At 38.8% G+C, this 15,953-nt stretch overlaps 1 protein-coding gene across 2 annotated transcripts in view; it reads right to left on the reverse strand.

Annotated features, from left to right (window-relative positions):
• Nucleotides 1–15,953, reverse strand: part of CNTNAP4 (contactin associated protein family member 4) — a 238,368-nt gene that overhangs the window by 51,766 nt on the left and 170,649 nt on the right. For both annotated transcript variants that reach the window (XM_044255693.1, XM_044255692.1), the window contains exons 12-14: nucleotides 15,623–15,742; nucleotides 5,775–5,972; nucleotides 1,323–1,479 (exon numbers count right to left, since the gene is read on the reverse strand). In XM_044255693.1, the coding sequence (XP_044111628.1) occupies nucleotides 1,323–1,479; nucleotides 5,775–5,972; nucleotides 15,623–15,742 (475 nt within the window). The remainder of the gene's footprint in view (nucleotides 1–1,322; nucleotides 1,480–5,774; nucleotides 5,973–15,622; nucleotides 15,743–15,953) is intronic.

A 15,953-nucleotide genomic window follows, 5' to 3' on the forward strand; every position in this document is an offset into this window, starting at 1 on the left:
TTTGGAATATGTAACAACTGTTATAATATTCTAAATATTACAGGTGATACACTATAGAGACTTTGGATTCTGTTACCATTTTCTAAATCTTCCCCCACCCCCAAACAGGTAAAGAACAGTCTTATCACAATAAATTGTGGAGGTTTGGTTTTATACCATCTTAAGTGGGCCGGCACCAGTTGTGTTCTTAGTGTTCATACTGTTTTGTTACACAGTCTTTTCTGTGAAGACACAAACCTTCTGTCATTTCTCTGGAAAGCTAAAGGGTTTACAAGCCTGTCTCAATTAATGAGACTTAAACTCCAAATTCTGTCTCTCTTCTGGTAGTAGTCACAGAAATGTCTCTAAAGCTTGTTCAGTTTTCCAGCTGTAGCTTTCTGAGTGATTTCTAGAAACCTTCCCTATGCATGTGCAAAGGAAATCATACGGAAACCATTGATTCCAGTCGGCATCACGGTTGCAATAATACTGAGAATCAATGCAGTTCCCTTCCACTCCACAAGTACATTTCTGAGGATAGGCAAAGAACCTCCCCAGTACATTTGTGTTTCACATGCACAGGGCAGCCAGGGATCTGAGTGGAGCTGGTAGAGTGAACTCCTCCCAGGTAGCTTTCTCTTTCTGAGATTTCTACTTCCTTCCCAATATTTAGTCATTTTGGCAGCCCCAAACTCTGTCTTTGGATACCTCAAGCCAAAAAGATCTAGTATTTCCTTGGAGTCCTAACCACGTCATGGCATGTGGTCTGGTCAGCACCCTCATGGGGAAAGGCAGGTAAACATCGATCTCATCCACTCAGATTTATTCCTTCTAGGGTCCAGTCCCCACATTTGGTTATTCCCCACTTTCTTCAAGTAGGTGTTTTTATAAATATCCTTAAAAAATCTCAAATAACTGTGAGAAATTCTAAATTTACCTGCTTAAAGGTTTTATAGGCAGATTACTGAAGAAATGTGCCTTTATTATTAACGCCTGTAAACATATTTTGAGAATAACAGAATTCTCAATTACACTTAATTTTAAAGAAAATGATAATTGACTTACAATGAAGAAAAAATATAAAAATGATATCTCCCTTTCATTCTATTACAAAAATAAAATGTAATGATGTATGGCCCATTACAAAAAGTTCAAATAAAAAACTATTGGTCTTAACATTTAGGATTCAGATTAATTGTAACAGATTTCACCAAAATACACCTTTATCTAATTTCTTCACTGTGCTTATTTGTTCAGTATCTGCCTCACTACACTAAATGGTCTGAGCAAGTCCTTTTTAAAAATAAACTTTATCTTGCATAAGGAAATCATATGGAAATCACCATTCATTCCGGTCAGCATCACAGTTGCAGTAATACTGAGAATCAATGCAGTTCCCTTCTAATCCACAAGTACATTTCTGAGGATCAGGCAAAGAACCTCCCCAGTACGTTTGCGTTTCATTGGTTCTTCCAACCCACCAACTCAGAGGGCTTCCATCTGAAAGACAAATGTGAGAAATGTGACAACTTCTCTATACCCCACAGCCTTCCAGCCAGGCCATACCCTTCCTCCCCAAATCATTCAAGAGAGTAAGAGGAGGCAAAGAAAGACTGATCTGATGCAGTGATATTCAACCATGGCTATTGATGGCATTGCCTTAAGAAAGCTTTTAAAAGAGTATTTTATTATTTAAGCTTAAATGGTCAATGTATTTTTCCTTAATTAGGAAAGAAATCAGCAGTTCCTATTTAGTTCAGGCGTGGTACTTAAAAATGTTTTGAGAGCAGTTCACATATGTAATTTCTTTAAAAATAATTTTTGAAACAAAGAGACCTCAAAATATAAACCACAGTAATTAACATATCAGGAACAAACTTGACTTGAGATCATGAAATGCCCATTAAAACATTATGAAATGTTACGGAAAGTCAGTGATTGATCGCAATATATTTATTGGCTAAAAACATATTAGCTGTTTATTAAACATTAGGCATGATATGGTACTCCCTTATTATGATTTAAGATCTATTTGGAAATGTGTATTTTTTTCCTCCCATTTAAAGGCCTGGCTATTTATTTGGAGACTACAGAAATAACACTGAAAGATCTTTATGCCTGAAGCAAACACTACACTCAAAAACAAAATTTCCCTTAGCCAAATGCATTTCTTTCTATGATGAATGTTCAGCTTCCAGCTCCTTCTCAGAGTTACGACTAAACATGATGCCAAAGAACTAGAGCAAAGAACAGACAGAACATTCAGGTGAGGAATGCAGGCCATCTGTCTTTGGAAAAAACAATAGGTAGAGAGGAAAAATCATAGTCATTTGAGAATCAGAGCATGAGAAGAATGTGACATCAAATCAGTCAGCTCCTCAAAGGTGTTAGATCACTTTTCTGTTGATCTTCAAAACTTTTAAGTTATTGCCATGAGCCCTACTGAAAATCTGGGACTTACCTAAGAATGCCAATGCTTATAACAACTTACTATTAGATCGAACCTCTACTAATGCCAACAACCTTTCTCTCAGTGTTACTATACATACCAGCACACATCATGCCAAAAAACTCAAGTTAATTCAAGTTTTTGTATGGACAAAGACATTAAAATCAAGATTATTCATCTTTTTTTTAATTGCAAGATTAAGTCACCAACAGAAGGTGAAACCATCTTGAAACATTTAATATAATTTTTTCAATATACTGCTTAAAACATTACGTGTTCGTAGATTAAAAAGAAAATAAAGTATTCCTAAATATTGAACAATACTGTCACTCTAAATTTCCAATCTTCCCTATAAAACAGAAACCACTGAATGTTTTAAAGGTACCAAGTACATTTGGTTCCCTTTAAGACTGTTTGAAGCATCCTAAACAATTTAAATAAGTATAAGAAAGAATGAAGAAAATCATGAGAAATTTTTTAGGTTAAAAATTAAAAGTATAAGGGGCACCTGGGTGGCTCAGTCAGTTAAGCCACTGCCTTTAGTTCAGGTCATGATCCCAGGGTCCTGGGATAGAGACTCAAAAGGGCTTCCTGCTCAGTGGGGAGCCTGCTTCTCCCTCTCCCTTGGCCTCCTGCTGCCCCTGCTTATGGACGCATACTCACTCTCTCAAAAAATAAATAAAATCTTTTAAAAAATTAAAATTATAAACAATCGGTGATCATGGTCAGACATTCCACTTCCTGTAGTTAAAATCCCAAAGGACTTGAGTATCCACATTGGCCATCTTTTCAATGTGCTGAGTCACAGCTCCACAGGCTGCTGAAAATGTATTTACAGACACACCACACCTTATTCATTCACAATAATGGCACCACTATTACTTAAAACTTCGGTGTCTTCAAGATCTGAAACTGTAAATTTAACTTGTCTGACACTTCCTTCCTATTCTTCATTGTGAACTCAAATTCCAAATTTTCTCTCTTTTCCAACTCAGGATCATTCTACATGAATTCTAGGGTGATGGACTTGAAGAAAATCTGTGTATTTAACAATTACCATCATCCCTTGTTCAATGGCCTTTTCTAGAAGTTATTTTCTTTACTAGTGGCTCTCAAGCCTGGCTGAAACATGTGGGATTCTTAGTAAAAGATATATGGGCACCAATGGCCATGAAGGTAGGCGTTCCTTCATGCTCTATATTGTCCTCTTTGTGTGGGCTTGCTCACTAACTCTGCGGGGATTTTGTTTTCTGGTTCTTCCAGAGTTTGGTTCATTTGTGACTCTGATGTTTGTCTTCCCTTTGGTCTTTCTTTTCTACTTAAGCAATTCCATTCATTTTTTGCATCCCATTCATTTATCCTTCTATGATTAAGATTCTCATTCTCTGAGAATACACTTACATATTTGTTTATCTATGTTTTAGATTCCAAGATCAATATTTAGCAACAATGAACAACTGAACCATCAGTCGTATTTGAAAACTGTTACGTTAACTATAACCACGATGCCCCAGAGAGTCAGGAAGAGAGAAGCTCACTTCAGGCAATTTGTATGTGTCATGTCGTACCACCCAATCACTGCCACACCCCATGACTGGCCCGGTGCCATAGAAGAGCAAGCAAAGACTGATAAAGACTAATCTATCCAAACTCTCTACTTAATCAATGAGAGCCCTGGAATTTGAACTTACAGCTCTTCCTGCTTTAAATCTTATGCTCTTCTCACTACAGCTCTCTGATGGTAATTCACAAATGGGATTGAGGTTTCAGGGGGATAAGATTTGAGGGAAGACTGGCAAGGTGGGAAGGGTTGGTGGAGGTGAAAGTCCAAATGAGAACCTTCTGAAATAGGAGGAGGAGGAAAAGCAGGAGGAGGAGGTGTGAAGGAAGGCAAAATGGAGAGAATAATCTGGTTGTACTCTGTGGGTGGGGAGAAAGTAGAAGAGGTGCTTAACTAGAAACAACAGGTTGAAATGTCAACCCACATGACATAGGATAGTCACATAAGAAATGCATGTCTTTTAAAATTCTTGTCATGCTATGGATCTCTCTTAAGATTACAAATAGAGGTAAACATTCACTAAGCGGCTTTATTGTGCTGATGTCTTAGAACCTTCTCTAATTTCTAAAGAAAAATATACCTCGATTTTGATGCTAGAAAACAGTGTGTCGGGGAGTGGCATGAAACTGGCATAACCAGGGTGTGGACCCAGAATAAGCACTTGTGTTATCCAGGGAGTAGAGTCTGTTTTAAGGACAGACAGTGAAGAGGAAGGCACCAGGCTTCCTAAGCAGAAAAGTGTCATGATGAAGCCGCATTTCTTAGAGGTTAATTCCCATCATAAAGACAAATATTTTGGAGTGCATGCTGGATGGTGAGAAGGTATGGAGAGAGGCCCCCAGGAGACCAGCTGGAAAGCTCCTGCAGTAATTCAAGAGCATCAGAAAGGCCCACACTGGGGACGCCTGGGTGGCTCAGTTGGTTAAGCAGCTGCCTTCGGCTCAGGTCATGATCCCAGGGTCCTGGGATCGAGTCCCACATCGGGCTCCTTGCTCAGCAGGGAGCCTGCTTCTCCCTCTGCCTCTGCCTGCCTCTTTGTCTGCCTGTGCTCGCTCGCTTTCTCTCCCTCTGTCTCTGACAAATAAATAAATAAAATCTTAAAAAAAAAAAAAAAAAAAAAAAGAAAGGCCCACACTAAGGCAGAACCGGGGGATCAAGATATTGTCACATGATGAGATGTTCTAAAGCGGGAACAAGACCAAAAACAGAATTTAGGTGCTACTAAAAGCAGAATAAAAGAAAGAGTTAAAAAGAGGTTTTCAAATTCCTACTTAAATTGCTGAATAAACTGTTTCCAGCAGCCTATTCTAATTCACAGTTTTACCCAGAGGCTAACTGCCAACAATCCCTGAAAAAGAGTCCCACAGAATAGCCACTTTCAGAAAAGTAAGTCATATTTTCATTAGTTCTTTTGCATGACAGAACAAACCATATATGTCACTTGCCCTTTATAAGGGACAAACACCGAGCATCCATCCAGGATCCAGATGAAGCCCTTTTCGTTCATTCATTCACCCGAATGAAGCATTACGTGATGAAGGCCACGAAGAGACTCTGAAGGCAATCAAGACTTTGAACAAAGCTCAGCGTAAATTGACCTTGTTCTTTTCTTCAGGCCAAAGCATTGCTGTGGCTTCCAGACTGTGACACGTTTGCTAAGCGGACAGGGGCAGACACTCTCAGTGGCCAAATGCCACCGCCTTGGCATCATTAATCCACAGGAGCTGTTGAAGTCAAGTTCACGGTGCAATGCGCGCGGCAGGACAGATGCCTCAGTTTCCTTACCTTGTTTATTGACAAGTCGTGACTTCTTGCAGTAGTAAGTAAGCTCCTGTTCACAGTGCTCCGCGAGGTTAATTGTGGCCTGGAGCTGCTCCATGCTGGCCACGTACTGGAAAAACCCAGTGTATGGGTTCTCTGGGTTAGTGTTTCTGACTCTTGTTAAGTCAGAGCCATTGTGCTGTATGACCGTCCATGCAGTTTCTTGTATGCAGAAATGGGGAAGAAAGAGAGGAGACCATCACTAGTCTGCAAAAGTTAAAATAAATAAAGAAAATCAAAATCACCTTTTATCTGAGTCAGATTTCTCTAGTCATCAAACCTCTCTCAGAGGTAGAATCAACACAAATGGATTCTTAAAATTTTTAAATTATCTGAAGTGATTCTTTCCCCTGAAGTTTATACAACTGCCATGCATTTGCAGTGATTTTATTTTACTCTTTGTTGCTAATTTAACCAGAAAATGTTTATGGTGAAAAATATTAAGGAAATGAATTATTAAAATTTGTGAGACATTTCATTTCATTGAATCTAATATTCTACTTTTTAAAGATATGTTTTTATTTTATTTTAGGAAAAAAAATAGTTGCCTATCATATTTCTAAAGCATTGTTGATTACTGACACACCTCAAATTCAGGGATGTTACAATTTAAAAAATAAAGTGTATCTTTGAATTTCTAAAATATTTTAAACTACACAATGTAAGCAATGACTTTTCTGCTCTTAAAAATCATTCCTTTCACCAGCAAAAGGAATTCACTTTTTATGGCCTATATATATCTCTCTCTTCAGACAACATTTAATTATGAGTGCACATCAATTTCTTTTTAAATTGAATTTTAAATATTCATTTTGGTCTTGTGTGATGTGCACCATGATGCGGGCCCATAGGAAGTTATTCCCTTGGGCTGAACCCATCTGACGCAGCAGAAGCAACTCAAATAACTCACAAAATAAAGTACCTCTGAGTACTTACTAGCGTAATTGCCATTGACACCTGAACATCAACCACCATAATGATTACTAAAATTATTAAATGAAATAAAAATCCTACAGTGTTTGTAGCAGAAGATAGGCATATTGTATCTAGCCTTCAACTTCTCCAGGAATTGACTTCACATTATATTTATTGTGATAGATGCAGGCACATGAACAGATTAATCAAAAGGCCTCTGATTTAATAGGTAAGAAACAGACTGGAAGTTGTCAAAACCCTGCTATATATAAGCTGTTCAGTCACATAACTCTTCTGCATTGCAGAGGACTATTCCAAATTGGAGGAAAACGGTAGGGAGAATTTCCTCCCCTCTCTTTAGCAAACACATTCACACGGATCGGATCGGCAATCAGAACAAGGTAAGAAATTCCACTCCCAGCCCTCTCCAGGTCACCAGAACTCTGAATAGAGAGGTCTGCTAAATAAGACAGGAGACAACTTTGACAGCCTTATTGCCTTCCCTGTGCACATCATTATTTTTCTTGGAAACAAATGCTGTTACTTCTATTGCTGCCTTGCATTTCAGCTCACTGTAGAGCTTTATCAGCAAATTAATTTCCTTCAAGAGGACATGATACATAAGCTAATGGTATTAGTTATGGATGGCCAGACAGTGATATGGTATAGAGACCATCAGGATATTTGAGTTGCAGATACAGTGTGGAATGTGAGCTTACAAAAAGTCAGGTAAAATCTGAGACTCTGTCTCCAAATTTTAGAAAATAAAGTGGCAGAACACAGGAGACAAAGGGTAGGTCTGAAATTCTCTGATTTTAGCCAACTCGACCCTGGCTATTACAAGTTTAGGATTATTAACCAGGCAAATCTGTTAGCCTAACCTCCACTGGACTCTGGTTTTTTTTTTTTTTTTTTTTTTTCAACGAATATCCTTCTTTCCTTGTGGTAAATCAATGGCCTGCGTAAGGAAGTTCGGCTCTGAGGGGCTGCCAAAGGAGCAGGACAACACACCTGCCTGAGGCCTCTGTCTCTGCCTTTTGCATTATACTGAGTGGGCCTTCCCTAGCATTCAGCACCCACTGAGTCACAATTAACACTTGGTTCCAAAGGTCTTTAAAGGTGCTGTAAATCTGGGGTGCCTGGGTGGCTCAGTGGGTTAAAGCCTCTGCCTTCGGCTCAGGTCATGATCTCAGGGTCCTGGGATTGAGCCCCACATCGGGCTCTTTGCTCAGTGGGGAGCCTGCTTCCACCTCTCTCTCTCTGCCTGCCTCTCTGCTTACTTGTGATCTCTGTCTGTTAAATAGATAAATAAAATCTGCTGTAAATTTAACCCAAGGCCAAGGCACCATACAATCCTTAAAGGACAGCACATGGAAATATTTCTCTTTTTGACATCCTAAAATTTCAGTATTATGGTAGTCTCTGTAAAGTGTTTTCATTTTCTAATAAAAAGTGCTACAAAAACAGAAGGTTAAACAGATGCTGCACTTATGAGATCTCTACATTTCCAGGGCAAAGCAGAGGCGAGAGAATCATCACCATAGGTTAGGAACACCGGAAATGAGCCCCCAGCAGCCGGGCTCCAAATCTCATCTGCTTTGCTAACAGGGGAATTTCTCACAATTATGACCCCGGGGCCTCTTTACTGCGTTTTCAGACATGACTGCATTACCTGATATTCAGAAATTATAACTGTAAAGGACACAGACTTTCTCACCATTTGTAATTCAGCATTTTGTGATTTATTCTTTGGGTCTTCTCCCCTTGTCTGCAGGCTCTAGGAGAAGAGTGATCGTTTCTGACTTGCTATCATAGTAGTATCTGTAGCACACAGCACAGGGGCTTGGCACAACATGCAGAAGACATTAAAGAAATGTGGGAATAAAGGAGTGAATGCACTGTGTCGTCCGGACTACAGTACTGGCTCTATGGTGCCGTGAGACTTTCAGTGCCTTTTAGCTGTTCTAGAACTTCGTAAATTGTAAACGGACAGTTCCGCATATTAATAAGTCTGAAATTATGAAGGGTATGAGATGTTATCCTACTTGCAAGTTAACCAGTTATCTGCCTCCTATATGAACTATATCCGTGTATGTCTATCTATCCAGACAGACCTAGCTGTAGACGGGTGCTGGAGAGCTACACTAGCAGACACAGAGTCCCTGGATCAGGGACCACCTGCTCACAGAAAATGCTACCCGCATTTGTTCTCCACGGCCCAGTTTCCCAGGGGCCGAAAGAGGAGTGCCAGATGCACCTGGGCATGCTGGAGGAAACCCCCGGCGCGCCTGGGTGGCTCAGTCTGTTGGGTGTCTGACTTCAGCTCAGGTCATGATCTCGTCGGGGGTCCTGGGATCAAGCCCCCCATGTTGGGGGGGGGTCCCTGCTCAGCAGGAAGTCTGCTTTTCTCTCTCTTTCTGCCCCTCTCCCCTATTATGTGTGTATGTGCTTTCTCTCTCTCTCTCTCTCAAATAAATAAAATTTTGAAAGAGAGAAAGAGAGAAGTAACCCTCAAATTATGAGACTTGGCTGTTAGAGGGGATGGCTGGCACATCTTTGCCTCCCCTTCACAGAGGAAGAGAGGAATTCTGGCTCTGGAATGCAACAGATCTCTGAGGAGAGGCACCAGTCCACAGGTTTTTTGTCTTGCTTTTGGGTTTTTTTGGTCACTTTTAGCATGTAGGCAAATACATCTGGGGGAGATAAACCTTCAACCTTCTAATCTCTGCAGAGAAAGTCACTATCTCTAACTTCCAAGACATATCTATATGCAATGATCCTTTAACACAGGCTTCCAGATTTACTTAATTTTTTTTTATTAATTTATTTGCCTCATTTACTTATTTGCTTAGCAAACAAGGCATTGTTTCCTCACAACAACGAACTATCGTCCACACACCAGCAAATTCCACCTGGCAGAGGTTCAAGGGCCTCCCTCCCTCCACACCCGCTGCGGAAGCAGCCAGTCCCGCCTCCATCTGCACATTAATTTCAGTATCACTGATGTACACATATGTCTGTTTCTTTGATTCTCCTTTGAACTGATTGTGACATCTTACCAGTTTCCTCATTAATAAAGTACGAGACGAAATCTTTAAAATGTGGTTTTTTAGTTTTTATTTTTATATCTGTGTGAGATTTTGTTCATTCATTTATTTCTTTGAAAACTGTCCTTTACCCAAATGCTGAGAGAGTTGGTTGTTGCGGTAAAGGAGACACGGAGACATGAGTCAGGAAAGACAGCTGCCACGGGCAGGAAAATCTATGAAATTTAATAAATACACTCAAAAACGGAAAGCAGTTTGGGTCTACCAGTGTGCCTCCCTGAAGAGATTTCTAGTATATAGATTGTATGTAAAGCACCTGAGTAATTAAGAACTTGATTTATCTTCTGCCGGCTGCTGTTTTTGAGCATGATAACAGGGTAAAGAAAAAAAGGTGCTGTTTAAGCGACACAGTTGCAGACCTTGTGTTCCTTCGGGATTAACAGGGTGGGGGGTCGGGGGGTGCTGGTGGTGATAGATGTGATTAAAAGCTGCGAGGTCAGGGAGGAAGTGCTGTGTTCAGGAAACCCTGGGAGATGAAAGGAAGAACAGCCAGCATTCTGGAGCAAAGCTTGGTATAAACAAGGCTGCATCTGAATAATGATGGTTAGTTATTAGCTCTCAGAGCTAACAAGGAGGCCTTATTGTTGGAATCCCTAAAGTAAAAAGAATTCTGCTGTTATAAATCTCATACTCTCCAGCCTTCCCAGGGAATGGTCTCCGGAGCTCCTGTCTCAGAAGCACACGGAGAGCTTGTTCAGAGGGCAGAAACCCGGCCTTGGTCCTCCAATTTACTGAGTCAGCAAAACTCAACCCAGGCATCTCGATGGTCCCTTGGCATCAGGGAGTTTAAACCAGGGAATCAGCATCTTCACCAAAGTCTGAGAGCTTTAGCACTCATCATTCTCTCCCCCCCGAAACAACTGTCCTGACAAGGCGATGTGTGAAATGAGAAATATCTTGAACATAAAACCATTACATTATAGAAAAAGCAGTGGATTTCGGGTAGAAGAAAAAAGCCTTGTACATTTCTGCAGGGAGAGCCACTGGGATTCACGTTATCCTGACTACTTATTTTTTAAATTATATTTACAATACCGTATTTAGAAAGAATTTTCCGTCTTTAACAGAGTTTGGGAAATTATCATTCAAAAGAAGTTTCCTTTGTAGTTTTTAGCTGGTAACGCTTCAAGGTATTTAAATCCACGTGGAATCATTTGCTTGACACTAATTCTAGACTCATAACGGGATTTTTTGAAGTTACACAGCTGCAAGTAACTGATTCAGCATTTTGTCTTCTTTTTGTAATTATTACACTTGATTTATATAACTAGAAAATATGTTATTGGCTACAAGCAATGAGACACTGATAGAACACAGCCTTTTCTAGTGGAAAAATGTTCAGGCTGGGAGAAAAGGGATTTTAGCCCCTCATCGCTCCCTAATGATTCTTTAGCCTGCTTTACCCAACCTCCCTGCTTTCCTCATTTGCAAAACCAGATCAATAGGAAACGTTTCAAGCTGTAACATTATTTTTCACTGGATTTTTACATTCTGGGATTGTCACTTTAGTGTAAATGTATTTCAGTGTTCCGGGGTCTCTGAAGACACTGAGCTGTCTCCTAACTGGATTATCTGCGTCTCTGCCTTCAATGGCTTACTTTTCAAATGGCTTTAAATGTTGTGAATGTCCTCTTTTGCATCAATGCTTTCTGAAAATTTTGCTGAAACACCTGTCACCTCTCTCTGTGTGGATATACATATTTCCTCCATGTCTCTCAGAATTATCACAGAGTCAGCATGAGACTTCACTGACTGAAATAAGGCACATAACCGATAAAGTAATATGACGAGGTAAATGTTGATTTAATAAAAATGGAATAATTCATTCAATAAAATGAAAGTGATAACTGCTTTATCATGTAGATAACGTAAGTTCACATGGCCTATACATTTTGGAATTATTCCATAGAAAGATATCATACATGTGTGAGTGTGTGTATATATACATATATATACACACTCAATACTCATTATTTACAGGTCCTCATTATTTGAGAGTCACCTACTCATGACAGTTTATTTGCACCCCCCAAATCAAGGTTCTCTTGGACATCTATAGACATTTACAAAACAGCAAAAAGCTTACACTTAATGTATATGTATTTCAATATTCCAGGGTCACGGAAGACGCTTAGCTGTCCCTAATTGGATTATCCGCGTACAAGGTCCTCAACAATGGTGAAAGCAAATGGAAGCCACCTGGTTGTGTGATATGAAAAATCCCTGAAGATACATTCTAATCTTCTAATTTCCCTAAATATCTGTTGCCATGGTTTTACCACCATCCTCCAGTTTTTAGAATTACACATTAATACAAAGGAACTCTTGCTCCCGTGTTCAACTGCCTTCTCAGTATCTCCTTTGAATGTGTCACAGACATGTCAAACTCAAACTGTGTAAAACGGAGCTGCTGGTCTTTCCCCTCAAACTTTTTTTTTTTCTTTACCTTTCTTTTTTTCTTTTTTAGGGAGGGGTAGAGGGAGAGAGAGCATCTTAAGTAGGCTTCAAACCTGGTGCTGAGCCAGTGCAGAACCCAATGCAGAGCTCATTCTCGCAACGCTGACATCATGACCCGAACCCTGAGCTGAAACCAAGAGCTGGACGCCTAACCAACTGAGCCACCCAGGTGCTCCCTGTTCAACCCTTTTAATGACCACATCCTAAATAATGGTGACCCAATTACTCTAGTGGCCCAAGTCAAAATGTGGTGTTATTTTTATTTTCTTTTGTTTTCTCACACCTGACATGTATTGAATGAGAAGGTCGAATCCCCCTCCCCCAAACACACTGCTCTAACCCAGTGCAAGCTGCTACCATCACCTTGCATGGACTCTTGCACTACTTGAACTGGTCTCCAAGCAGGTCTCTACTCCTGCTACAGACATACAGATGGACATACATTATATATGCATACATATAGATCTATACCTTATACATATATCCATGCATATGCGGGGTGTGTATGAGTGTTTGTGTGTGTACCTCTGTTCCTAGATGGGCACTTCCTGACATAGGCACCATCATGATCCCATCAAAAGCAGTCAGATGGCATCCATCATTGCTTAAAACTCCCTGGTGTCTTCTCATCTCATTCAGAGTAATGAGACTTCGCCTCCTGGCCCTGCCTTGACTCTTGTTGTCCTACTACTCGTCGATTACTTGCCATACTCCAACCACACTAGATTTGTCGCTGTTTTCTGAATGCACCTGGCAAGAGCTCTGCTCTCAGGACTTAGTACTTGCTATTTCCTTTGCCTGGAACATTCTCTCCCCAGATATTCACTGCCTGATCTTAAGCAGTGAATCCTCCTCTGAAACACCTCCTACTTCAATTTAGTGTTTCCTTTTTCTGTGTGTTTTGTTCCAGAAAACTGTGACTTCCTGACGCAGTGCTATTCAGTGTAAACTTTCTGCAGTGATAGAATAGGTGGCTGCCGAGCAATGAAAGTGTGATTAGTAAGACTGAAAAGGGGGGGGCATTTAATTTAATCTTATTTTTATTAATTTAAGTTTTAATTTTTAAAATGTGTTTCTATTCATTTAGTTTTATTAATTAGTTTTTTTTTCTTTTTTAAGATTTTATTTTAATTCCAGTTAGTTAATGTACAGCATAATAGTAGTTTCAGGTATACAACGTAGTGATTCAACATTTGCATGCAACACTTGGGGTTCATTACTGGTGTACTCCTTAATCCCCATCCCCTATTTAGACCATCCCCACACCCTGCCCTCTGATGACCATCAGGTTGTTCTTTAGAGTTAAGGGTTTGTTTATTTGTTTGCCTCTCTATTTTCCTCTTTGTTCCTATGGGTTTTTTTAATTTTTATTTTTTTTAATTTCTTTTCAGTGTTCCAGAATTCACTGTTTATGCACCATACACAGTGCTCCATGTAATACAGTGCTCCATGTAATACCCACCACCAGGCTCACCCAACCCCCTTTCCCCTCCAAAACCCTCAGTTTGTTTCTCAAAGTCCACAGTCTCTCATGGTTTGTCTCCCCCTCCAATTTCCCCCAACTCACTTCTCTCCATCTCCCCATATCCTCTATGTTATTCCTTATGCTCCACAAGTAAGCAAAACCATATGATAATTGACTCTCTATGCTTGACTTATTTCACTCAGCATAATCTCTTCCAGTCCCATCCATGGTGATATTAATCAGTTTTAATTAAATCTGAATTGAAATGGGCATTTGTTGCTAGTTCTACTATACTAGAGAGCACAGTTCATCTAGAATCCATTGTTTTGGATTTGGTGACAAAGGGATCAAGATTCTTTTTGAGGACATTAATATACAACCAACCCCTCCCGTGCCCCTACCAGCACCACTTCCCATTGTACGCAGACCACCTTCCCTTCACTATAAATCAATACAAACTCTGCAGTAAGTCAACTATCCATACATGAGGAAAATCTGTTTATAGACTCTCTATTGTGTTCCATAGATGTACTTATTTCTCCTTATGCCAATCACACACTGTTTCACTTAGCCTGTCAGTATAATGTCTTTATAGCTATTAGAGTTGAGTCCTTTAACTTTATTCTCCAAGACTGATTTGGTTCTTCCTGTCCCTTCAAATTTGCTGATAAATTTTAGAACCTCCTTGCCGGTTTTCACCAAAACAGTTACATCAACCAGCAAATAAACACCTCACTGGAATTTTAATTAAGACTTGTACTAAATCAATACCTACATGGGAAGAATTAATATTTACACCGTACTGAGTTTTCTAATCAATAGGATTTTTATATTTCCTCATTTATTAGAATTTATCTTGAGCATTTTATGCTTTTCTATGTAGAAGTCATGCATATCTTTCGTTAGATTTATTACCATGTATTTGAGATTTTATTATGTGATTGAAAATAAAATCTTCTAAAACTTCATTTTGTTTACTGTTGGTATGCAGAAATGAAATGAAGTTAATTTTTATATGAATTTGATATCCAGTAATCATCCTAAATTTTAATAGTTTATCTACAGATATATGTATATGGAGATGCACACACACACACATACACACCCACTAATATATAACCTAGTCATAGACTAAGAACAAGAATCAATAGATAACTTGGTCATACACAAGTAATGATAATCTTAGTTCTACCCTTCCAGTACTTACATCTTCCCTTTCTTTCTCTTGTTTTATTGCACTGGCAAGAACCTCCAATATAATGGTGAACAGTGATAACAGCAGACATCCTTGTTTTAATGCTCGTAACAAGGGTAAAGCTTTCACTATTTCACCATAAAGTGTGATAGGTGCTATAAGCTTTTTGTTAGTACTCTTTAACGAAGTAAGGAAATTTCCTTCTATTTGTAATTTATTGAGTTTTCATCTTCTCTTTTATCATGAATGGATGTTGAATTTAACCGAACACATTTTCCACAACTATTAACTTCTATTTAAATTTATATAAGTAAAGAATTCAAGAACACAAGTCATGTGTACCTACATTTAAAAAGTAAATATTTTTCAAAGCTTTCATATATATCAGTCTATTAAAAGAAATAAGGTCTGTCCTTTTTGTTTAGGGACTTAATAAGATACATATATTATGAGATGTTCTACAGAGATACCAGATTCACTGAAAATAATGAAACATTTCTAAATCATTACCATTAAACTATTTTTAAAAAGTTTTTGTTAAATTCTTCCACTGAACAATATATTTTTTAATCAAGTTGAAAAGTAGGTCAACTTTCTACTGGTTTCATTTTAAATTTGTGTGTTTAAAGCATTCATGCAAATTTAACTATTAAATGAAAGTTGATTAACTCACCAGTCATATTGCAATACAGAAGAAAGGGCTCCAGGGGACCACTTCCATCTGAATCTATATAGTAAAACCCTGAAGTATTTCCTCTGTGCTTATAGGCTTCACATGACTGCTCATAGATAGCTGTAAGAAAAAAAAATGGATCTTCATAAATAGAATAGCATAAAATGAGTCTCTTAAATTTTAATTTGGACACAAAATACAGTAAGTTTTGAAATTTAGTATGTATATTACTGACCAGGAAAAAAGTTAAAACATATTTTAAAACAAAACTCATTCTTTTTTTAAAAAAAATTAATATGGATGAAAGGTTACACAGAAAAAGGCAAAATGA

The sequence above is a fragment of the Neovison vison genome, chromosome 7 (assembly GCF_020171115.1).
Source record: "Neovison vison isolate M4711 chromosome 7, ASM_NN_V1, whole genome shotgun sequence".
Lineage (NCBI taxonomy): Eukaryota > Metazoa > Chordata > Mammalia > Carnivora > Mustelidae > Neogale > Neogale vison.